General features: G+C 30.5%; 1 protein-coding gene across 1 annotated transcript in view; it reads right to left on the reverse strand.

Moving 5' to 3' along the window:
* Positions 1 to 3,178: 3,178 nt before the first annotated feature.
* The window catches only part of LOC129226826 (RNA 3'-terminal phosphate cyclase-like), a 35,919-nt gene continuing 13,449 nt past the window's right edge, over positions 3,179 to 25,648 (reverse strand). The window contains exons 4-11 of the mRNA XM_054861459.1: positions 19,856 to 19,979; positions 18,096 to 18,154; positions 15,166 to 15,310; positions 9,248 to 9,372; positions 8,833 to 8,891; positions 7,314 to 7,408; positions 5,867 to 5,971; positions 3,179 to 3,306 (exon numbers count right to left, since the gene is read on the reverse strand). Coding sequence (XP_054717434.1) covers positions 3,232 to 3,306; positions 5,867 to 5,971; positions 7,314 to 7,408; positions 8,833 to 8,891; positions 9,248 to 9,372; positions 15,166 to 15,310; positions 18,096 to 18,154; positions 19,856 to 19,979 — 787 coding nt within the window. The 3' untranslated portion in view covers positions 3,179 to 3,231. The remainder of the gene's footprint in view (positions 3,307 to 5,866; positions 5,972 to 7,313; positions 7,409 to 8,832; positions 8,892 to 9,247; positions 9,373 to 15,165; positions 15,311 to 18,095; positions 18,155 to 19,855; positions 19,980 to 25,648) is intronic.

Raw genomic sequence — 25,648 nt, forward strand, 5'->3', positions numbered from 1 at the left:
CAATACATCGACTTCAAATTTAGGTTTCTTTCATTATTTATGTCTAATATTTCATTTTACATTTTAATCAATTTTAATGAAGTTCAGATAGCATTAGCTGTTTTAATCATATTTCCTCTGTTAGCTGCTTTAACACAGTTATATAATTAAGAAATAAAAAATATGCATTAATCGGTGCACAGTCATAAGATATTTTCTTATTTTCTGACCAACATTTAACATTAAACTAGGCACTTTTAATATAAATTAAAATTGTTACATTAATAATACTTTTGAGAATATAAAACAAAAAAAAATATATATTATATTAATTTTTTACATTTATGATGCATTAATACATCATAAAATATAGTACATAACTTTTTGGATATATTTAATAATAAATGAACAATATTACACTATGATTAATATAATTTTTGTATTGAAAATACCATAGTTGAACTAGTATGTTGTGGTCATCACGAAATTTTCTTCTATATTTTTCTTTTTTTTTCTGATCCCTCCCCATGCTTGATGAGGAAGCAATATTCCCAACAAAAACAAAATTACACATGCAAAAACTTGACGACCATCCCAATGTCTGAATTATTGCAAAAGCAAAGCAAAGAGCGAAAATTGAAAGTTATTTTAAAAGCCTTGCTTGAATTAATTACAAATATTTTATTTGTTAACAAACATAAGATGGCAACAGTTAAAAATTTTAAATCATTGAGATAATATTTCCGATCATTTCCATACAATTAAAATCACGAGAAATACGCAGACGACAATCTATTACGATTTATCTTTCCTATTGTTGCATTAATAAAGCTATTTTCATTCAAAAAAAAAATCAACACGTCTTAGAGCAATTGGCGTCAAAATTGAAGCAAAGCCTGTTTACATATGGATTCACATATATTCCAAATTTGAACCAGAACGTAGCATTACTTCTTGAGATAGGGCACTCACAATGGAAAAAAAGAACGGGCGATTGCGCTACCCCATTTTTAGCTGTTGACACAAAAATAAAATCAGCTCTTATACCCACTAAGGGCTACTTGCCGATAAATCTTTCTTTCATTCTGTTCAATATTTCTTGAGATACAGCAGTCACAATTGACGACAAAAAACGTTCTATAACTCAACCCCCGTTTGAGTTATTGACACCAAAATTGAATCAGCACCTGTTCCTGTTAATGACAACATGTGGACCAAATTTTGTTTGATTCCGCCAGTTACTTCCTGAGGAATAGCAAGCATGCGTAACTCAAAAAACGTCCCATTGCTCCACCCCCCTTGGAGGAATTCGGGCCAAAAACCAATGGGCACAAGTTCACATAGGAGCACATATGTGTACCAAATTTCGCTTGATTTCATGCGGTTTTTTTTGCTGTAGAGTGGCCACAAAAAACTGGTCACACACAGATGTGACACATGGACACACACACATACACACACAGACAGACATTTTCCAAAAATAGTCGAAATGGACTCAGCACACCTCAAAACGTTCAAATCCGTCAAAATTCGAAACTCGAAAATTTGCACGAATCCAATACTTTCTTCTATATATTAGATATAGAAGAAAGTAAAAATTAAATATCGAAAATACCATATTTTCAAAATAAATATCAGATATATATCATGATATATAGGGTGTTCCGTTTTAAACAGCAAGACCTTTATTTTCGCAACCGTTAGTCCTAGATGTGTACTTCAATTTGCAAAAATGTTAAAAATCAGATGCAGGGTTAAAATATTGAAAGTTTGAAGTAAAAACAAAAATAAGTCAAAAAATATAAAATTTAATTTTTTATACTGGACCCAGGCCCCCCTTTTTTATAGTTAGAGGAATAATCTCCATTCAAAAATAATTCCAACAAAAAAAGTTTGAAATTAGTCTGACCAATATTCACCGAGATATGAAGCGATATGAAACACAGTGTTTTGTGACTTATACCACTCTTCACTCGCAGTCAATAACACCTTTTGGGGGAAAATATAGCGGTTAACAAGTGTTTAAAATGATATGTGAGCATATAGCGTTGTTCCTCAAATTATTCGAGGTTTTGTAGTGTGTTTTACATATCACAGCATAAAATTTGCATTTATTTTTGAATAGCAAATGAAAAATATAAATACTTGTTTTTCTTACTTTGACGACCTGTCATTCTTCTGAAAAAGCGATAAGTTCCAATCTCATCTTCTGTATGGTCCTTTAAAACTTTGAAATGGAATATCTCCTTGAGTTTTCATCACACAAATGCCAAGTTTTTGTGTCATTTCTCTCAAGGATAATGAGTTTCAAAACAGCAATCCCCAACTTATATGCATTTTAATAAGTTTTGCGATTCTCGTTAAGATCCATTAAGTCAGGGGTTCTCAACCAGATGGACGCCCCCCCTCCCCCCCAGGAAGGAATATAAGAGTTTCAATGGTTTGAGCGTAGAAAATTGAGTTGATCAATTAGAGTGTAGAAACAATTAAATAAACAAGTAAAAACTACAATTTACTCAAACTTAGTCAGGCATAAATATCAAATAACATGTCGAAAACTCAGTGTTGTAAAAGTGTTGCATGCTAACCTCACCTAGAATCTGGATTAATGCAAAATAAAATCTGTATTTATATCTTTGTTTCTTGGATTTTATTTGTCCTAATAAACTTATGTTCTAAATGTAATATATTCAAAATAAAGTTAAGTATTTGTAGTAATATTCAATTTTGTATATAAAATTACATGGATTTTTGTTTATTAACTCGCTTACATTTTCAGTTGTACTACTTATATTGATTTCACATCAGTGTTCAATAAAGAGGGGCACAGGGTGGGAAAGGTTGAGAACCCTTGCATAAAGTGATTATGAGATTTTATTAAACCAACTTTTATTCGTAGCAAATCTCTAAACTTATTTTGGTAATCTTTACATTTCTTTCATGCCACAACACAAAAAAATAATGAACAAGTTATGAGTGCAGTCTGGTATGTTTTTCGTAAACTTCTCAAGTACGAACCATAATGCAAATTTATATGAATATACTGAACTAAGTCGAAAAATTCGAAAATAAATCCTTTTACAACTCTTTATAGAAAAACACAAATGTCATAGTCGAACTTGAACTTTTTCTACACAAAATATTTAAAATAGCAACTGATATTAGCAATTAATAATGAAAAGCCTAAGACATTTATAGTAAGTTTTCTTAATTTAATAATAAATATACATTGCTAAGTCCACATATAGATCATTATCTCTGCAATCCTATTCCCTTGCATTCCATTATACATTGCTGAGTTTCATCTGCAGAAAAAGTAAACCTTGCCTATTAAAAAGAGAAACACATAATTAATTAGGAGCCTGTTTAGAACTTTCTTTCAGTGAATTCAAAAGCTCGTCACAAAATTCAATGAAATGGACATTTTATAAGAGTATTGGCATTAATTGGGATAAAAATTATTTGTTTGAATGCGATTTTATAGTCCTATCTAAACAGTGTGCACATTTAAACTTGTAAGACCTCTATTTCTGCAACTGTTAGTCTTAGGTGCCTAGTTCAAGTTTCAAAACTGATCAATATAATATACAAAGGTAAGGTATTAAAAATTTGAAGTGTAAAAAAAATAGAAATGAAATTTAACTTTTATACGATACGCAAGTCCCCTAATTGCATTTAGAGAAATCACAAGCATGAAAAAACGATTTGAATACAAAAACATTGACAGAGGAACAATAAATATTCACAGAGCTATGAAAAGCAAGTGGAATTTTGTGACTTACAGCACTTTACACTTGCAGCAAATTACATCTTTTGGGGAAAATATAGTGGCTAAAACAGTTTCAAATTATACTGTATGCGTGCATAGGTTGCGCTTTTTTAAATTGTACGTGCTGGTGGTGTATATTTTTACCATCACAGCATAATATTTACATTTATTTTTCAATGACAATAAAAAAATATAAATATTTTACTTTTTTTACTTCGACCACATGTAATTCTTCTGAAAGAGAAATAGGTTCTAATCCCATTTTTTGCAGGATCCCTAATAACATTGAACTTAGTTAGGTTTAAATGGATTAATGTCCTAATATACAGTGTGTCCTCGTTTAATCAGCAAGAGCTTTATTTTTGCAACCATCAAGGGCAACCAATGTTCGGCAACCCCTGTTTGCCACCTGCAGTTGCTCAATGCTGCCACTGAAGGCATTGAATTTTGGTCGCAAATTTTTGAAATTTTTTGCCATGATATTATTTTTTAGCTCAGATTATTTCCCGAAATATAATGTAGGGGACTTGGGAAACCATATAAGTTAGATTTTGTATTTTTTAATTTGGCTCGTAACTTTTAATAACTTAATTTTACATCTCATTTGACACTTTTTGCTTTCGAAAGTATGCTTCTGAAAACATGCGCGTGTCTGCTTGTTTGTCTGTAACCCTATCTCCTCTGAACTGGCAATGTCTAACACGTCAGTACAAGTACTGTTGGATATAGGATATCCAAAGGGAAGCAGGAGTAAATATTACTCCATTTTAATTTGTACCACTATTTCACTTTGCTACACATTCCCCTACTTTATGTTGCACAGCATATTATATTCTAGTTGCCTCGAAAATGCCAAAGTTTCAGATGAAATCTTGTTGCAGTCATTATGATTTATACTAAAGAGTCCAAAGGACATTTTTAGTAATAATTATTCTAAATACGTCGAGAAGAAACAATGTCTTAGCGTACCTATTCAGCACAGGGAGTCTACTTTTTAGAATTTGTTTTATAGATAATTTGTATAAAAACATATAACTTTTGAATATCTTTGACGTAAATGTGTTAAATATGCAGAGTCCGAATAGTAATTAGTTAATGGGCCTAGCGAATGTGGCGGGTAACAGAGAATTCCAAGTTTCTTGAGTATTTCTGGTCTAAAATAAAGTTGAAAATTTCTACAAAAATTTGTTCCATTATGTTTTAATCTTTGTACTCAGGAAAGTTAGTATTACTAGTAATAATAATATGCAGAGCCGTGTCCAAGGGGAGTGTTTTAGGGGTTAAACCTTTCCCATTGGAAAAAAATGAATAACTAAACGATTTTCCAAAATTTATTTCAAGTTTAAATTAATTTTAGAGTTAATACATTGATACAGTGTTTATCTTCTTTAATAGTTTTCCATCTTTAACATTTTTCCGAATTGTAAGATTCCCAATCACTTTCGCTGCTAAATGTTTAAAAAATTTAACAAAAAAGAATGGCTGAAGAGTTTGTCAATGAGGCCTAAGCATGCAGGGCAAAATTATTTAAAGGAAGTTGTAGATAGTGATGTAGCCAAAAAATTGTATATATATCAGAAGGACAGGGGAAATGGTTACTTTGTTTTTTTTTTTTTTAATGGTCAAAAGAGGAATTTTTTGGGGGAGGGGAGGGGGGATTTTTCCTCAAACTCCTTTCCTTGGATGCGCCTTTGGTGTTGGACATATTCACATATCTGAAGAATGTTTCTACGCGAAGCAGTAATTGTTTGGTATAAAATTTCTATTTTTATTAAATTCCTGTTAAATATTATTTGATGCAAAAAAAAAAAGAAAAAAAAAAGAATGAGCATTAGGTGGCATAAAAGGAATATGTGTGAACTTTTATCTACTTTTCAGAAAATGTTGAACTGTACGAAAAAAGATTTTATTTCAAAAAACACAAAATGTGAAAAAAAAAGTCTAATTATCAAACACAATAAACTATTCAACAAGCTTGGTTGGTTTTCCTTTGACAATGTAAGTTATAAAGGAAAAAATGGTTGAACCCCTCCCTTTTCCAAGTCTTGGACACAGGTCTCATAATATGTTTCTTAATTTCAAGAGTAATAAAGTACTCTTATGAATTTGAGCTCTTACCTCTGTCATTAATTCAGCTATAAAAACAGCAGTCTTTGTATGCAATGTAACTTTTCCAATATTTACTTTAGAGATGCCTTTAGCTAAAGCCATAAAGATGACAAGCTGCGGGGAAAAAAAAGAACATAAAAGAAGTAAAAAAAAAGTTTCAAATGTATGACTTTTGTGACCTGAACTTTCAGCTTTGCATTATTTTTATGTAACAAAAATAAAAGCAAATTTGTAAAAATGTATGCAAAATTCAGATTTCATACACAGTACTCCCGATTATCCGTGCAGCCAAAAATTTAAATTGAAAAATATATAATTAATTAAAGCTAAAAATTACGCCAAATTTTATTAAATACTAATGTATTAGTAGAGTATGGCAATTCAACTCAAAGTATTTTATATACCACCGTGTACTTTACTTATAAAGTCCAAATACATACTTTTCTGCATGCTCGGTCATTTTCGGATTATACATGTTTTTCGATTATCCATGTACATCCGTGCATGATTAGCACGGATAATCAGGAGTACAGTGTATTGTAATAATCAACTAAAATAAAGAAACGTAAATTGAAAGTTGACTTGGATAGATAATCACCAGATCTATAATTATTTTTTTAGCTTAATCATACAGTAATTTAAAAAATGCAATATCATGATAACATTTTTCTCAATGTGCATATACACTTGAGTGTGTGTGTGTGTGTTTTTTTTTTTTTTTTGGGCCAAAACAAAGCAGAGATTTACGTGATCTTTAATAATATTTATACACTACTAATAAGCATGCAAAAAATAATTAACTAAAAACTGTAGCAATTTACACATACACAACCTCAGCAAAATATCCATAAAACAAAGCATTGCAGCATGTTCCCAAAAATATTTTATATATCATATTAATCATATCAAGTTTAAAATTTAGAGTTGTATATGGGTTTATCCACATTATCATTCCCTTTTATTCAATCAAAGTAACATCTCAAAGATATAATTTTTATTGGATTCAACATTTAACATATTAGAAAGTCGATCCTACTTATCAAAATGCTATTGGAAGAAAATAGCTCACAAACCAAAATTGTGCATTTACTTATTCAAACTAATTGTAAAAACTATGCTTTAGGTAGTTCCAGAAGACAAACATGAAATGCATGAAGAATACATGAAATACATGAATGAAACATTAATTCAGTTTCCACAACATTAAAAAACAAATCTTGATTAGAAAAATTAACTATATTTTTTAATGTTTTGTATTAATGTCTTAAAGAGTTTCCCAAAAATTTTAATGAAGCTCCAGATAAAAATGAAAAATACACTCCAAAGTCAAAAAATAGTTTAACTGCAACTTTTAATGTTCCAATCTGCAAAACCAATCATCTAAATGTGTTGTGGTTGACAGATTTGACGCAGCACGTTTTATTTTTGAAAGATATAAAATGCAAAAACTACTAACTTGGTCTTGAAGATAGCTGTCAACACATGCTTTTCTATCACAATCATCCAACAAATCCTTAGCTGCCGAAGCTCCAACAACAGAAGAAGTCACTCCTGAAATCAATACATATGTGTATTAAGTTCAATTGAAACAGTTTCAAGTGGAAGAAAGATGGAAAAGAAAAAATAATTCAAAAAGCAACATCTTATTTCATTTCACAAATCTTTGTAAAAAAGAATAAGTCCTGCATAACAACTTCCAAATATTACTATGATGCATTATAGCTGTCTGTGTGTATGACTGGTATCAGATTTTTTAACGTAATTTCATTACACAAGAAAAATATGATTAACATATTAAAAACGATTGTCTTTTCCAAAACCAAATTTAGATGCTCAAAACTTTAACTCTGATCAAGCATATGCCTTTGTAATGTAAAAAGAGTAGGATAAAAAAAATGGGGATGTAAACGAAGTAGAATTTTAGATGGCAAATAATAAGAGCAACACTGTCAAAAAAATTATGTGTGTTTGATTACTTGTCTGGTGTAACGAAGAATTTAAAAATATGTATATTTATTTATTTTTCTAAGATTATGAATCATAACTGATATTGTGTTTTCAACCGAGTTTTGTGTGCTTAATGCACCTAAAGTGCAGTTCAGGTGCAGTAAGTGCTTCTAAATAGTGAAGTCATTGACCGAGTATGTTTGTAAAACTGAGGGTAGTGGTCTTGGGGGGGGGGGGGTCAAGCCACCAGAATACCTTTTTAAACATGGTGTAAATCTTAATATGGAAGTTTATATACAGGCAAGGAGTGTTATGAACCCCTCCCCTTAAGGTAAATTTTGGCTACGCCAGTGATTGAGGGTAACTATTTGTGTCCAAGTACCTCTTACAGAACTCTTCCAAATCAACTTGACGGAATTTATCTCTTAACTGTGTCACAACACAGTTCACAATGTTCCTATTGTTGCCTTCCTGGCAATAAACTCACGTTGAAAGTGGAAGGTGTTACAAATTAACGAAAAGCACATGATTGTTTCTAAAACCCTAAAATCGGTTTTTAAATTCGAAGCTCAATTTAGTCATCACGAGATTTGGCCACCACCTCCTGTGTGTGTGAGATGCCTATTTTGCTATCGGAAGGTAAGAAGGTGAAAAAAGTTTTTGATCTTAAAATTCTTGCAAAGTACAACACTTTGTGAAGTACGTGAAAATTAAGTTGCATTATTAGTAATTTAGTGCTTTGCTAAGCATATTTTTGGTTCACATGAAAAGAGGAAGAAGGAAGATGAGGCCAGTTTTAATTTTTTAATCTTTTCCATAATAATTTCGCAACTTTATTACAGTAAGCTTCAAAGGCCACAATATGAATCTCAATCTGCCACGTAGTAGCCACTCCAGTTTAAAATATATAATGTCTCCATAGATGTATTGCAAATAAAGAATAAGTGAATCTGTAGCAATTTCTAAGGGAATTTAAAAACTATTATTATTTATTGCAAGAAATTTTAATAATTTTCAATGTTTTTTACCTCTTTTTCCCAAAGCTCCGCTACCAATTAGGCAACCAGTACTGGTTTTAGCCACAAGTCTGAAAGAAAAAGTTTATTATTACTGAGCAAATGCAAAGGAAGAAATTTGAGAACATCAAATTATGTAAAAAGAAAATAAGAAAAAGAAATTTTCAACAGATAACTTGATTATAAAGCCTCTAACTTTTTATAAAAACTGTGTAATAAAAATTAACAGTTTATTTATTCAAAGTTTATTCTAGCTTAATAACATTATTGCATAGAACTAAAATAAGTTGTTTGTGCATTAAAAAAAAACTATGTGAATAATTTATGCATTCAAAGAACACCACTTGTCAAAAGTGGTGGTTATTTTTAAACTCAAACGCAAAGTTAAAAATATTGGGGTTAAAAAACCTTCTTATTGAATACATACACTATGCCAGTGCCATTCCCTTCTGCTAGATGTGCTGGCTCTTTTAGTCGTTCAATTTTTATTGGCACTTTTGAGAATTTCTGCTGCAAATTACAAGTTGCTGAATCAGCCATTTCATGAGCTAACTTGAAAAAAAAAAAAAAAAAAAAAATTACTAAGTAAAATTGCAAGGAACATTATTTGAAAAATCTAGATCAATGCAGATGAACTTAATCAACTTAAATTGAAAGAAACTTAATAAACTAAAAAATTGTGTTTATATTAGAATGGGTAAAATATGAAATATATAGCACAGAAAATATTTTAGAATGATGAAAATAAAACTGCATAAACAAGTAATGTAGCAAAAATTACAAAAAAAAAAAAAAAAGACTTCAGATGATTTTCCATAAATATAACATAAAGCTAGTGAAGTACGCAATAATTTGTGAGACAACTCTGCTTCGTCTCGCCCTTTCAAACAATTTTCATAAAACATTTCTACAATGAAATGTTTTTGTTCTTTGTATTTCAAATATTATTTGAAATGTATAGTTAAAATACTGATTTGGCGTGGTTTCTTTATTAATTATAGCAAAATGATTGGTACTTTCTCCCCAAAACTAGAGAATTTATACTTCAGCTGGTACAAAATGTCATTAGTAGGTATCTAAAAAAATTTGATGAGTAGAAAATGCTATTTTTTTTTTTTTTTTTTCATTTTTTAAATTCATTGCCATTACTTTGTAAGCAATTTGAACAGACATGACAAAACTTGCAAAAACAAACAGACAAACATGAAATACACCGCCAGCTCAGTCAATTCCAGCTGAGGACTGCAGTTCTCGGCTGGAATTGACTGAGCTGGCGGTGTATTTCATGTATTTCTGCCGTAGCCCTGGCTATAGGGGGTAACTTACTGAACAAACAGACATATTTATAATGTTTGTTGATGGTATTATCCTATATACAAGTAGCTATTGCAATGTTTTGAGTTGGGTCTAAAAATGTCTCAACCAAAGTTCAAAGTTACGATATGAAAAAAGCTGGGTTGTCAGCTGGGGTGGCTTCATTTTGTTGTTCTACATATTTCAAAGCAAGTTCTAATGCTGCAGAACCTTCACTGTGAGAGATTTTGTTTTCTAATGGCTGAGAATCGTTTTTATCTGTATCATAACATTCCTCCCTACCTTCTAGCATTTCTATAATGGCAGATTCTACAATTTCTAACATTTCATCACTGTATAACCTATTGTGAATATCAACTGTTTCTAAATTTTAAACAATCTGGTAATTCTTTTACCAAAACTTCTAAAATATTGTTTTCCATATCGTCACAGAGCTTTTTGACGGATATTACAATTCTAGGTAAAAGTTTACCCAAGGACTTACTTATTGTTGTCGGTTGAATTTCCCCCCCAAGAATCTGTTATCAAATAAACCAATGTCTCTCATGTTGAGAGTTTTAAAAATGTTCTGAACACCTTTAATCAGAGTGAACTAAATGTTCCAGAGTAAACTGTATCAATATTTTCCTACAAATTCCTTAGCAGACCCTAATTCAATGGCTTCATTAAACTTGTCACATTATGGGGATAAAATACAGTATAGATTTCACCACACCTTTATCTAAAAGTATTCTTTGCACAGTTGACTTTTTTTTTTTTTTTTTTGCTTTAATTTCTTTATTGTTTCAAGAACAAAATGTTCCAAAAATCATATTTTGAAAATTTCTTAATTCTATTAATTACTTCTTTAGATTTTTATAGTTCACTGGCCGGGCTTCGTTGCTGATGATTTTTTAAAATTCTGGACTTGGTAGATTTTCCAATATCGGTGAGTTCCAGGTGCATTGTCACATGTTAAAATGGTTTATCGCTCCATCCTTTTTTTTTTTTTTTTTTTTTTGTGGCCTGGAGCTGACTTTTCATTTTTTGAAGTAAGCAATTTTGAGGGCAACATTTTGAAATTCAAGCCAGTTTTGTCCCAATTGTACAATTGACCAGAAATGAGTTTTTCGGCCAATATAATCTTTTCATTTTGTTTTGGAATGGAAGTACTGCTGAGTTTTTTGCTGCATATATTAAGCTGACACGTACTATAATGTTTTTACCGCTGGTCTAACTAACAAACACTTACCCCTTGAAATCTCCTCCTTCTTTATGCTTGAAAAATACAGCCTCTTCCTAAAGGATGGAACCACTTACATGAGTTCCTTTATTACACTGCTGATTTTTCCAAATCAGGTGATCTATTGTTATTCGCTTTTTTGCTGCTGTTTCACTGCACTTCTGTGAACAAAACTGCTCAATGTTGACCTGATTGTGTCATCAGTCTCCGACTGTTACTTCTCCAATAGGAGCAACACTTTTTATTGTTCGCCAGCATTTAAACTTTTGATAGCTTCTGACTTAGTTATCATAGATAAGAATTCAATTTTATTTTTTCCATTTATTTTTAGCACATGCAGCTAAAAGCAACTTGCAGTTTCACACAAAATCTCTATTGTTTACACCGAGTATCGAAAACGATAAGAATGGGGAACAGGCTGGATGCAAAAAAATGACAGAGCAATGTTCAATTTACAGAGAAAGAAGACCCGTAACCTCATTGTACACAATAAACATTAGGGAACTTGGAGTCTTAGGAAAGAAAAGGGTCGTACAACAAGTTTACTAAACCTTTTAAACCAACCCCTTGCCACCTACTAAATTTCTTTCAGAATATGATAAGAGTACAAAGAGTTGTGGATAGGTGGGTGACTGAAAATGACAGTGATATTCCAGGAAAGATAATGACTGTATTCTTAAGAGCAAGCAGAGACGAAATTTTTGATGCCTCAAATTAAGCGGAACCTCGGAATTGGGAGACTCAGATTTTCGAAGCTCGACTGTATTTGTATGAAATCTTATTGTAAGAAAATTTCTGTGATTAAATAAATGTGTAAATTGTCGAAATGTTCAAAAACTAATTCAGTGATTTATCATGGCCTTAGCGTCTTTTAAATTCAAGTAAAATTAAATTTAACTTTTCAGTTACATATTTTGCTTCTGCTACAGGTTCAAAACAATAAATCCAAGGTGATGCCTTCAATAAAAAGTTTCATACCTCGCCATCAAAAGTTTCACGTTGGATCCTAGTAAGCTGGGCGGTCATTCCAAGCTCGTCAGTTTGCAAGATCGAGATTCTCGCTCACGTGATCGGTTGTGACATAGAAATGTCGCAAAGTAGCATTTTAATCTACTCGAACTTAGCTTGTGACTAGGAAATATTTTTAAAATTCTAAATACTTTTTCCTCCATCATAAACAATGCTAAATTTTATTTCAAAATACAAGTCATGAAAATATATCTGACTAAATTTTTGAGGCAAGTCTTTGATTTTCATTCCATGAAATATTCTTGCAGGGGTATTAAAAATAACTCTGGAATAAATTACTATGACTCTCAGATTGTTGTTGGAGCAAATAAGTCTGGAGTGCTAAACAAACGAGCAGCCTTTCACATGATTCTTAAGAGATTCACAAATCATGATGACCATGTAAAAATGGACATGTCAACAAGAGGGATGGTGCAATAATTTTCAAGGGAAACACATAACAGAACAGAAGCTATTTTGAGTGTTACAAGCAGTGGTGTTCCCATTATACTCCAATACGCCTTATACTCTCAAACATTTTTTAGATACCTATCGTATACCCTCAAGCTTCATAAATTTTCATATTATGACATAGGGTAACAACCCCAGTAATGGGCACTTTAAGAGTTTTTCCTTAAACATACCTCTGTTTTCATTTCTCAAAAAAGAATTATTTACTTGTAAATATTTTTGTATCAAAGAATGTACATCTATGCCGCTGTTCAGTTCACTAAAAGCAAACGTATTTGAATAGATATTTTAATAAAAATATATGTATAATTGGTTACCAAAATCAGCGGTAATTGGCACCTGATACCCCCCCCCCCCTCCACCGCATGACATCTTGTGATCCAGTGATTGGCATATGTTAAAGTGAAAAATAAAAAGATTTTCCAGTTCTATTAAGTTTACATACAAATTTCATCATCATAAGAAACACAAATGATGTTAATTTAAAGTAGGTAATTTTGCATTAATTTAATGCTAAATCACACATCTTGACGTTAAAAAACTTATTTTAGGGATGAAAAAATTTGTAATGTTACATGAAAAAAAATATTGAGATTATTGCTGTTTCATCAGTCAACATGTAGTTTTGATTTGAAGAATGTTTGCTGTTTTCACACAAAAAGGAATATTAAACCGATGATTCAAAGGGACCACAAAAAATGGAACAGTTCAATACAGCCGCAATATCTGACTGTGATGGCCAAACATATTTGTTTTTCATTGTTTTTTTTTTTTTTTAAATTTAACAGTAGATTCTGGAGAATTCGAATCAATGATGTACCCATATAATATTTTTGCTGCAAAAGTACTAGAAATCAAACTAGTGACAGGTTGCACAACACTTAGGGACTATAAGCACATGTCAATTACTGGGGACTAGCAAAACTGAAGCACCACTAAATGGCATCCATCATTTCTTCAAAATCCAAAAAGAGAAAAAAATTTACTTCTTACCCTCTCAAAGTAACATCTTTCAACTAAACAAAACTTTCGACAACCAAAATTTAAAATAAATTTTAAGTCAGATTTTAATGGATGCATGCTTTCCTTAAGCCAGAGAAGAAGCTTTTGGAACAAAAATGGCTGATTTGACACAAGTCACAATTTTTTCTCTTTCCTATGCACTGCCACCATCTAGTAACATGAATTGAAGTTATAATCTTTAAAGTACATGTACATTCAGTTGGTATATGGCCTTCTACTTTTAAAAGATTTGGTACAAACCTAATTTTAGGACATTTTTGTTGGAAGTGCAAATCACTGGTGACCTGCCAATTACTGGGTTTGTTACCCTACTGTGTATATGATCACATACACATATTGTGCGTAATGGATTACTGGGAGTACACCTTCAAAAAAATTGACAGGAACATCACTGGTTACAAGTATAATTTCGTAGTTAAAATTTTCCATTTTAAGTTCTATAACATGATGAATGTAGAATTCTAATCTCAAAGTACAGTGATCTCTCACTTATTCGCGACCTCTGCGTTTTTCACTAATGAACGTTTTTCTACGAGCGCTGGTCCCAGCCAGCAATATAGGAAAACAATGTTAAGTCTTATTCATTTGTAAGCAAAGCCTAAAATGCACCTTTCACTTATACGCAATAAATTTTTTTTCAAGTTTTAGTTAAATCGCGTATTTATGCTTTGCTTATCGGAAGATTTGTACCTTTCTTGTTCTGTCTCTAGGAATGCATTCACATGCCTTCATTCCATAGTTAGGATTCTTCCAAGAACGCATTCTTTTTCACACAAATGTGCGATTGAGGATGGAATTAGTTTTGTGATTGACTTCGAGAGGGGAGAACGGGGGTTACATACGAAAAGGTTGACGTCACTAAAAGTTGTGGTCAAGCGGTAAGCATTGACATAGTCTATCGAGGATCTTTTGCATCCCCGTAGACATATAGCTCTGATCACACGACATTTTTTTGGCTTTGGGGAATTTGCTACGTACTGTAGAGTTTATAAAAAATGACAAAACATGAAACTTCAAATAATGCATTTTTATTAATTACAATGCATGAACTGAAATTATGCGCATATTTATTCATTAGTATTTGTAGTGTACTATTAGTAAAAGTATAACTGATGTTAACTTATTGCATTTAAGCTTATTTTTGGGTTTTTCACTTATGCGCAAATCTCACTTGTGTGAGAAAAAATTTTGTTGTCCCCTTTGGCCGCGTATAAGTGAGAGGTCACTGTATCCTAAACAAATTTTTCCACACAAAATGGCACACATCCATTAAAATGAAATAAATTTTCGACCAAACATATACCTACTTTCAAGGGCAAGACTCCAGCAACAAATGATATCCCAGTTATATCAGTGATTTCTCCAGGATTGAGTAATTCAACAGATTTTAAATAATCTTCTACAGGATAAACTGTAATTTCTACCACACCACCACCTTTTGGAAAATATCCTCTAAAAAAGGAATTGATGTAAGATTAAAAAATATTTACAAAAGTCATATTACAAACATAAAAATTAATAGTTTAAAAATTATCTAAAGTAGCATTAACAAAATAAAGTTGCACATTTCATTAAATTAGCACAAAGAAAAATGTTCAATTTTTTAACAGAAAATTAAATGTTTGACATGGAACAATTTTATCTGAACCAAACTTCATACAAGATCTTTAGCAAATTAAAATTAATGCTGTTAATGACCATTCTTTGTGAAAAGTTCGAGAATTGTTTCCCAGATAAAGAATTTGCTTGTTTGTCAAACTTAAAATTGAAATCTTAAGAACAAAATGTTGCCTTGAAAAACAGATAATTTGAAAACGGCTATGATGAATTTAATTTCAACTTCCAAACATTGCGCATGAACTCTGCCTTTAATAGATATACTGTCGGCCCCGCTTAATCGAATATCGTTGGTTCAGAGAAATACTACTTGATTAAAGAGGGGAAATTTTCGTTACCTTTTATAAATTGGCAACATTTGTCTTAAAATGTAAAAATAATAAATCAATAGCTGCATAAGTGGAGTAATTAATGCTATTGGTAAAAAGTTTTTGAAATAAGCTAAATAAACAAAAAAATTGTTAAATGATTAGTATACATATTACAAGTACGTACGAAAGATATAAATAGTAACTTACAACTTGAGTTATGAAATCTTTGTTTTGGCACTTTTTTCAAGTACATTATTTTTTGAAAAATTCCATAAGAGTAAATTGCTTGCTCATTACTTGTCTTTTGAGAACATGTTTTGAACACATTTTCTGATTCCTTTTTCCCCTCCTCGTCTACCGTGTTTTATATTTAATACAGTAGACCCTCGTTTTAAGCAAGGGTTACCTTCCACAGAAGTGCCGCGCAAATTAGGACTTAATATTAGTGTTAAAATAGAGGTTAGGTTCTGCAGATTAAAAAAAATACTTCATTCTTGTGATGACTAATTGTACAATAAGTTTAATGTGTACCTATATTGATTTCTATGAAATATGAGAATGTTTTCTAGAAAACATAAATTAATTTTGTATTCTGTTTGTAAAAAAGAGCTGGCTATATAGTCTTTTGGCAGTCATTAAGAATTTTTCTCTGTAATTCTTTGCAGAGCATTAACGCACCTATGATCAATTGCGTCATTTCCATGATAGAATCTTCCTTCACTAACAAACCACAAAGATCATTTCTATTCTCTAGGAATAGCTCAAAATTTTCAATGTGAACGTATTTGGTTGTGTTTCACCGATGTCGGTTAATTGTGGGTTTTGTCCTCCTTTGTCACTCCTGAAAGCTCTGATTCCAGTGAGTTCTGAACTGTATGTTTAATAACTTTACTTCTGGAAAGAGCTCTGGAACCGATCGCATAAAATGTCTCCAGTGGCACAAGCTCGATTATTAGCATGCCAAATTGCAGTTTATTACGTGCAATCTGCAATCATAAAAAGTTTAGATTTTGAAAGAGGGGAAACTTTTCTCTGTTTGCATTGCTGCATTGGCGTAAAAAGCGAAACTAATCCCCGTAAAATAAAATAAAGGTATCAAATCTCAAACTGCATATAATCGAAACCGCAAAAAATATACCCGCTTAAAACGAGGGTCTATGGTATTCATTAATTTATTATCGTCTAAACTGTGTATATATTTCTTTGTGTTATTTAATTCAATTATCGACTGTGCTATCTTTTTTTTTGGAATGGCAAAGACAAAAGAAATTCAATAGAATTGTTGAAACATTTTGATGGAATAGAAATGATGTTCTTCTCGTCCGTTGTCGGCGAAAACTATTACTTAACATTTTTAAATCAATAATTGTTCTTACTTAATTTATTTATAATTTATCCAAACTTTTTCTCAGCAAAAATATTTGCCAAAGTTGATCAATATTGTTCGATTATCCATGGAAAATATTCGATTAAGCGGGGATCTTTAACATTGCGTCTACGAAGAAATATTCGGTTCTGGGAAATTTTATTTGTATAAGCGGGGTATTCGTTTATCCATTACCCATTTAAACGGAGCTGACAGTAGTAAACTTTAAAGGAACTTTTAAAACTTGAAAAAAATCCCATTAATTTTGACTGCATGAAATACAATAAGGATCATTAAATCAATAGCAATAAAATGAAGAATTTCCAAAGGGAAGAATTAAAATCAGCTGAATCTGCATGTCATACTAGTTCAGCAGTTGTTCAACTGGGATGGTCTAGCATAAAATGTAATAAAATAATATTAAAAAGCTAACAAGAGATAATAATTAAGAAATAGATGGCATTTGTAACTATAAGGGTAAAAAATCCAATTAAGGAATCAATACCTGTTAGTGAGGCTGGGAATAATGATTTTTTTTTAAAGCTGGATAAAGATTTTAATTTTATTTATTTTAAAGAAAAATTTCATGTTTTAAAAATGAACATTTTGTGTTTACTGTTAAATATTCTATGTTATGAACATATTTTTTTTAAATATTGCTCATGTAACTAACGTAATATTTGCTACTTAATAATAGTTATAAAGATTTACATTATATTCAGTAGCACAAACACAAGCACATATATATATATAAATAAATAAAGTTCAATAAGTTCAATGGATAAGATGACATAAATATAAATCTGAGTACTCTAAGACATCCCTCAATACTATACAGCATATGAAAAACAAAGTACAAATAAATTCATTTTTCTGACTAATATTTCAACAGACCATTTGTTAGGAAAACTTAACACATGCAACCTTTATGGAAAAAACATACCTTTTTATTATTCTACAATCAAATCTTGCACCTAATAGTTCAGCTATTGGTTTGAATACCTTTAATAATAAGAGATAGATTGTTTAAAAGTCAATGTTTGAAAAAAAATTAAGTAAACAAAATAAAAAATAACAAAAACTAATATAGTCAAAAACGGTTGTAGGTATCTACTTAGAAAATGTGGCATTATTCAAAGATCTGTTTTAAAAGTAAGACATTATGTCATTTTTCACACACAAATTTTATCAGAGTGATTCTGCTGTGCAAAGCGCAAAAGTCGTATCTGCAGCCAAGTTGAAAATGAGATATTGACATTTAAAGTTTTGAGCCCACATGCATTTAATCCAGATACAATTTTTTCAGAATTTTTTAAAAAATATTTCCTATTGACAAACGACTATGAAACAATAATATTTAGGTGATATATGTGATAAATAACCACCCGATGATCACAACTTAATTTTGATAAAACGACTCATGTGCTTAGCACGGCAGTATTATACAAAGCAAGGTTGCAGTATCCTTAAGGGGTCTAGAGACCCTTAACCTTCAAAATTTCCGACTTTCTGGAAAAAATATATGTTATGCATAATTTAATTCTGAACAATTTGATATCTTATTTATTACCATACGCAAAAAACTTTTCAAGTTATCGTAAAAATGCGTAAACTTTCCCCATAGAGATGTATGTTAACAGCAGCTGTTTAAGCCTCTTTTTCTCAGGTACCCGTTTCTCGTTTTTCATGCATGATATCTCAAAGTTTCTTGTATACTTCCGTAAAACTTTTCATGAATGTTTGTCTAGTTCATTTTTATGATCTGAACCTAAATTTTAACTAATAATACAAGTTAATATTAAAAATTAAAAAAAAAATTGGCCAATTTTTTTTTAAATTTTGATATTAACTAATAAAATTTCAAAAAAATAAATAAATAATTTAAAGAAAATAATAAATTTAGTTCAGGTTATAAGAATAAACCAGACAAAAATGCATAAAAAGTTTTACCGAAATATATAAGAAACTTTTTGAGATATCACGCATGCAAAATGAGCAAAACGAAAAACCAGCACCTGAGAAAAAGAGGCTTAAACAGCTGCTGTTAACACAGAACTCTATGGGGAAAGTTTACGTATTTTTACGATAACTTGAAAAGTTTTTTGAGTAAGGTAATAAATAAGGTATCAAATTGTTCAGAATTGAATTGCGCATAACATATATTTTAAAATGATTGCTGAATGAGAAACTAGGTTCATTTCTATATCCTTGCCTTCTCTTTTATAGTAGAATAAAACCACAAGAACAGAAAATGTACTTATGAGTTTCATATAGAATGGGAGACATACATTTTCGTTGGCCTTTTGTTTAAATTTTTGTGCAATTTACATAAAAATTTTCTTTTAAGCAAAAATTTGATAAAATACAAATAATAATAATCAGACATTTAGAAAGTTAAAACACAATAATTTAACCCTTCAAACAGGTGCGATGTAAAATTCCATTCTTAGATACATAGACGGAGTAAAGGAATTTTACGTCGTGGATGCTTAAACGAATAAGTAGCCGTTTCTTAAATAAATATTTTTTCCTTAAGAATAAGTGATACATTTTCCATGAAACAACTGCTATCATACAAATAAGTTTATGTTTCCACTACTGAAATATTATAAGGTATTCATAACTTAAGAATAAACAAACAATAAAATCAAGAGGGTATTTTTTTTTTAATTTTTACATATAATTATCATTTAAAGAATTTACCATTAATGTATGGTCAATCTGAGGTGCCATGTCAGCATTAGTACCACCAGTAAAATGTAATTTAGAAGTACCACCAGCGAATAATAAACATGGAAAAGATACTTGAAATAGCAGCATTATGCTTCTAAAATAAAAAAAATGGGGAAAAAGTAAAATAAATAAATATCTCAACTAGAATAAAGCACAGCACACAAATCACATTCAACTTGATTATAAAAGTTTCTATTTTCCTTTATTTTTCCAGTATAATTGCTTCAACAAACATGAAGTAAAATTTTTGAACCTGTTTTTTTGGATTTCTACAATAATTGTGTCACATGTATTACTGTTATGCGTAAATAAAATGAATCTCTCTCTCTCTCTCTCTCTCTCTCTATATATATATATATATATATATATATATATATAATAATAAAAGTGAAAAATATTGAAAAGACCACACCAAGAGCCCATAGATGCGCAACGCAGCAAAACTAAAAAGCCAAGTAAATATAAAATTAAGCAAACAGAATTACAAATATTAAACAAATTATAAATAACAAATGATGATAAAAAGGAAAAATGCAAACAGCTATTAAGTAGGAATAGAAAAAGAGTGAATCCAGAGCTCATCAGCCGTGGAGGATTCATTAATTATGGTCAAAAGACCAAAATTTTAACTATAAACTAGAAGAGAATGTTTAAGCTCCAGAACATGTAATATAGAATAACAATGGGCAAACGCACCACTTGCTAAACTAAAAACAATAAGCTAGAGCTCAAAATTATCGGAACTTGTTTTCCTAATTAGTCGAGGCGAAACCCCCTGCTTTTAGTTTTAGGTTTGAGCTCTAGCTTATTGTTTTTAGCTTAGCAAGTGGTGCGTTTGCCCATTGTTACTCTATATTACATGTACTGGAGCTTAAACATTCTCTTCTAGTTTATAGTTAAAATTTTGGTCTTTTGACCATAATTAATGAATCCTCCACGGCTGATGAGCTCTGGATTCACTCTTTTTCTATTCCTACTTAATAGCTGTTTGCATTTTTCCTTTTTATCATCATTTGTTATTTATAATTTGTTTAATATTTGTAATTCTGTTTGCTTAATTTTATATATATATATATATATATATATATATATATATATATATATATATGGGGTACATATAAGGGGTCAAGGACTCTTTAGTTGACAAAAAAGGTAGAGAATCAATGTTCTGTACCAATCAACAATATCAGTCCCTGGCTGCAATTCAAACCTAATGTTACAAAGAGGGAAAATTCAGCTCTGCTAATTGGCAGTCAAGAGGTAATATAAGAATTTTTTCTACTTACAGTGAACTTGTGCTACAATGCGATTAAACTGAAGCTAAATGAGTATGATGGGAGTTTTTCATGACAATGTATCTCAAATGTAAATTCTAAAAAATATTTGGCTATTCGGTTATTGTTGTGTAAGCCCTGATTATGTGATATAATCACTGGAATTAAAATCAGGGTTTAAAAATATCATGACATTTTTGAAAATATAGTAACTCTCCGATATTTTGATGTGTATTAGATATTTTATATATATATCCTATATTTTCAATTAGCAGAAATTAAAGTCGTCAAAATAGTAAATGCATCCTCAAATTGCACCTGACTTTCTTATATTATAATCACAATATGCAGACTTAAAATTAATGTTTATTTCATTATTTATATCTAATATTTCATTTTACATTTCGAATAATTTTAATGGAGTTAATTTAGCCTTAGCTGTTTTACTAATTTTTCTTTTGCTAGCTACTTTTACAGTTATATGATTCAGAAATTAATAATATGCATTACTCGGTGCACAGTCTTAAGTCATTTTCTTTTTTTCTGAGCAATGTTTAATATTTTATTAGACACTTATAATATGAATTAAAATTGTTACATTACTAATAATTTTAAGAATATAAAATACAAGTAAAAATGGAATATTTTATTACTGATGTTATATTAATGATGTATTATACATCATAAAAATACAGTACATACCTTTTTGATGATTTTTAATAATAAATTAATAATATTACAATGATTAATATATTTTTTGTATGGAAAATATATATATGGTTATTGAGAAAATGAATATCCAAAAGATCAAAATAAATATTGGATATATAACGTGATATATCCCCCCCCCCCCGATGAAAATGTTCACTTTTGATTTAAAGGCAAAACAATCTTGTTGTTTGTGCATATACAATGCATAAACACAAAACATAGAATAAGATACATTAATTATTGCTTTGTTTTAGCATACTAAATACATCACTAAATTAGCATCTCAAGAAAAAGAACATAAAACAATGTATAAAAGCATAAATTAATAGGAAAAACTTTATACACCTGTTTTGAGATTACAATGGACCCCTTTTCCAATGCAAAATAACTGAGCTTTTGGATGCAAAGACATCCAACGAAAGACCTGAAAAATCATAAAACACATGTGTGTTTGCAGTTTTCTTGCTAATTTGGGCATTTATGTGTTGTTTTACATTCTTTTACTTTTGAAGCACGAAGGTATTTATTCAATTCCTTGTAACTTCACATCTTATACAGGGGTCATACTCAACTTTGAAAATTAAAAGTAAGGAGTTTTTAAGGAGTTCATTTTACTTTTTAAGAACTAGTTTCTTGTTCAAAGATGCATTTTTTAAAACGCATTTCAGAAAAAATATGTACAACTCTGATATTATTTATTTATACTTTCATACAATATACGTTGAACGCACAAACATGATAAATACAGTAAAATATGCATTTACTGCTTCTTAGACTTGAGCTGTCTTAGAATGAAATTCAAATATGGGGAGGGGGGAGGATGCCATTGAAAAATGTTTTAATTTGATACTGAATAAAAAATGAGTAAAATTTATTGAAAATTAGTATTTTCTTAAAAACAAAATAGATATTAACAGTTCCCAAACAAAAAAAAAAAATTAAATTAAATAATTGCTACTATAAAAAGCCGAATAAAAGTAGTTGCGGTCAAAATAACTTCCAACTATTCAAATAATTGAAATATTTTCCTAATGCAAAAGCACAAACTTCAAACACAACAAACAATTTTCAACGAAGCTTGTGTTTGATTTTGGCTTAGAAACATAAGGTTACTCATATGAGATTGAAATACAGAAAATTCAATTGAAACATTAGGGATCCTTTTGAAAAAAATGCAATCTTCAAAATGGATCAAAATTTTGTAGACCATTTCAAAACTTTAGTGTGATTCTACACTGATAAACATAGAAAATTGACTAATTTTAAGAATTTTTCTTCTAAAAAGTATGAAAATTATAATTCTAGGAAATAGTGGTACCATTGTACAGCTATTAAATTGCTCTTTCATCCATTGTTTCAAAAATTTTATGTTCATTTATGTTATGTACAAATTTTTAAATTAAAAAAAAATTTGATTTAAGCAAAAAAAGTCCGATTTTTTTTTAATCCAAAAAATCAAATTGCCTACTACAGATGTTACATATGTATTAAAACACTTAAAGCAGTTGCAACAAAAATAAATTTTAGCCAGCGATTCCGAACTCAAGTTTGTGACATTCAGCACTCTAAGAGTATGAATTTCGTTAAAACATTTTCAAATTAATGATTTTAATAAAAGTACAAATGAACTTAATTTCTTTGCCTCTTCACAAGGCATAGTAAGAATCATAAATGCAAAAAATCTTATACAAAAGGCAAATCTTAAAAGAGATTGCTATTTTCAAAGTAAACGGGATAAAGAATGGCACATAAAAGAATTGTTTAGAATTGCATTTTAGAGTTCTTCAATAAATGTATTACTAACTACAATTGACGTCATTGAAGCAAAAATCAATTTTAACAAGCAATTTAGATTTAACATTTCAGTGTTGCCAATTCATTCTGGGGAAAAAATAACCTGTGGATTCCCTGTATGAATCTGCAACATTATAAACAAGTGAACCCTGGTATTTAAAAAACAACATTAATGTCCTGATAATTCATCACAGAGGGAAAAACAAATTAAAATAACAGGAAATAAGAATTTATTTATATACAGGAAATAATAGCATCATGAAAGAATTTATTAAACTTTTTATTCAAAGAAAAAAATACCTCGCTTTACCAATCATTACTCTGACTTTATAAAAGAAAAAATGTGAAAGCCAGAACAATAAATATTGATGACTAATTTCATACTCTCTAAATTAAACTAGCATAAAATTCAAGCCTCATGTCAAATAAAATTAACAATTTTTGCTTTCATGATAGACATTTTAATATTTACTTAAACAAAAAAAAAGAAAAAAGCACTAAAACTACGATTTTCTATTTTGTTTATGATTATTTAAAATATATTATTATTTGGTAGTCAGAACCGGCCTTAGCAGATGCAGGGCCCGATTGGAGAGATCTGGCGGGGCCCTTTACAGAACGGTGATACAATTTCGAGAAGTGCTGACCAATTTTTCTGATTCGGGGAAGGGTTCGAAACTGCCGCACACAATTATTCGTCTTCCTTTAAATTTCCATTTTTTTTTTTAAATTAAAGAAATGAATGAATGAATGACCACAAAAATAAGTGTAAATTTTAAGAACGTAAGAAAAATAGCTCTGAGAATATTTATGCTCAATCACATTCGGTTAGTGCACGAGAAAAGAGGATAAAAGAAGTGTGGGGGTTAGGGAACGGCGTCCCCGCTGCTGATTTCTTGTTCCTTTTTTTTATTTTATTTTTTGTAAAATTGGACGATATTGTAGGATTTTAACATAACTGATTAAATTAATTCCAAAAAATGTTGAATATGGCCTCCAAAACTGGGACGGATGGTCACCGTAGACTTTTTTCTTCCAATTCAAAGTTTGATTATCGTGAAATAACACGAGAAAAGTCCATTTAGTTGGAATTTTATTTATTTATTTATTTATTCATTGATTTATTTTGGAATAAATCAATTAATTCACCTATAAAAAATCATTTTTGTATCGGTCATTATTGTGCAACTTTGAGAAAATGAGAAGTGAGGGGACAATTCCCTTCACCATTGGAAGTGAGTGGGTGGTTGCCTCCCCCCCCCCCTCCTTGTACGAGCCGCCTACGCAATTTACAGCTTAGTTGGAAAAGGAAAATGCACCAAAATTTATCAGTTCTAAAAAAGGAATTTTCGACTACATGCAAAAAAATCAGCCGTCTTTGGGATGTCAGAAGTGGAACGGAATCGCAGGGAACGGGGGAACTCTTCTTGGGAAATTTTTCAAAATTGAAGTTTAAAAAAAGCAGTTTTGGTACGGAGACAAGGGTTGGGGGGGGGGGCGTTAGAGGTCAGATAAACCACCCACGGTCCCCGGAATTCTTCAAAGCTGATATCTAAAATCGCAAATTTGGACAATTCTGTGTGAAATGAAGGGAAAGAAGTAAGGTGGAGGTCCCCGCCTACCGAATTATTTTTAAAATTTAAGATAAATTTAGATTAATTTTGGTAATGATAGGGAATTGAGGCCTCTTCTCAGAATTTTTTCCGAAATTTTAGTTCCAAGGTGATGTTGATGAAAATGGAGATGAAAGGAATTTGGTGATCTCCTGTGGAAAACTTCCAAATCGAGGGCTTTAAGGTGCAATTTTAGCCTATCATTGGTGACGTTAGGAGATTCAGTGACTCTTCGAAAAATTTTCGATATTGAAGTGTTAAAAACTCAATTTTGGGCTCTGTTTGTAAACAATGGAGGAAAAGGAAAGAGATTCTTCCCTTAATTTTTTTCTAAATTGAAATCATTTTTATGCTATCCATGAGAAGGATGG

This window comes from Uloborus diversus, chromosome 1 (genome assembly GCF_026930045.1).
Source record: "Uloborus diversus isolate 005 chromosome 1, Udiv.v.3.1, whole genome shotgun sequence".
Lineage (NCBI taxonomy): Eukaryota > Metazoa > Arthropoda > Arachnida > Araneae > Uloboridae > Uloborus > Uloborus diversus.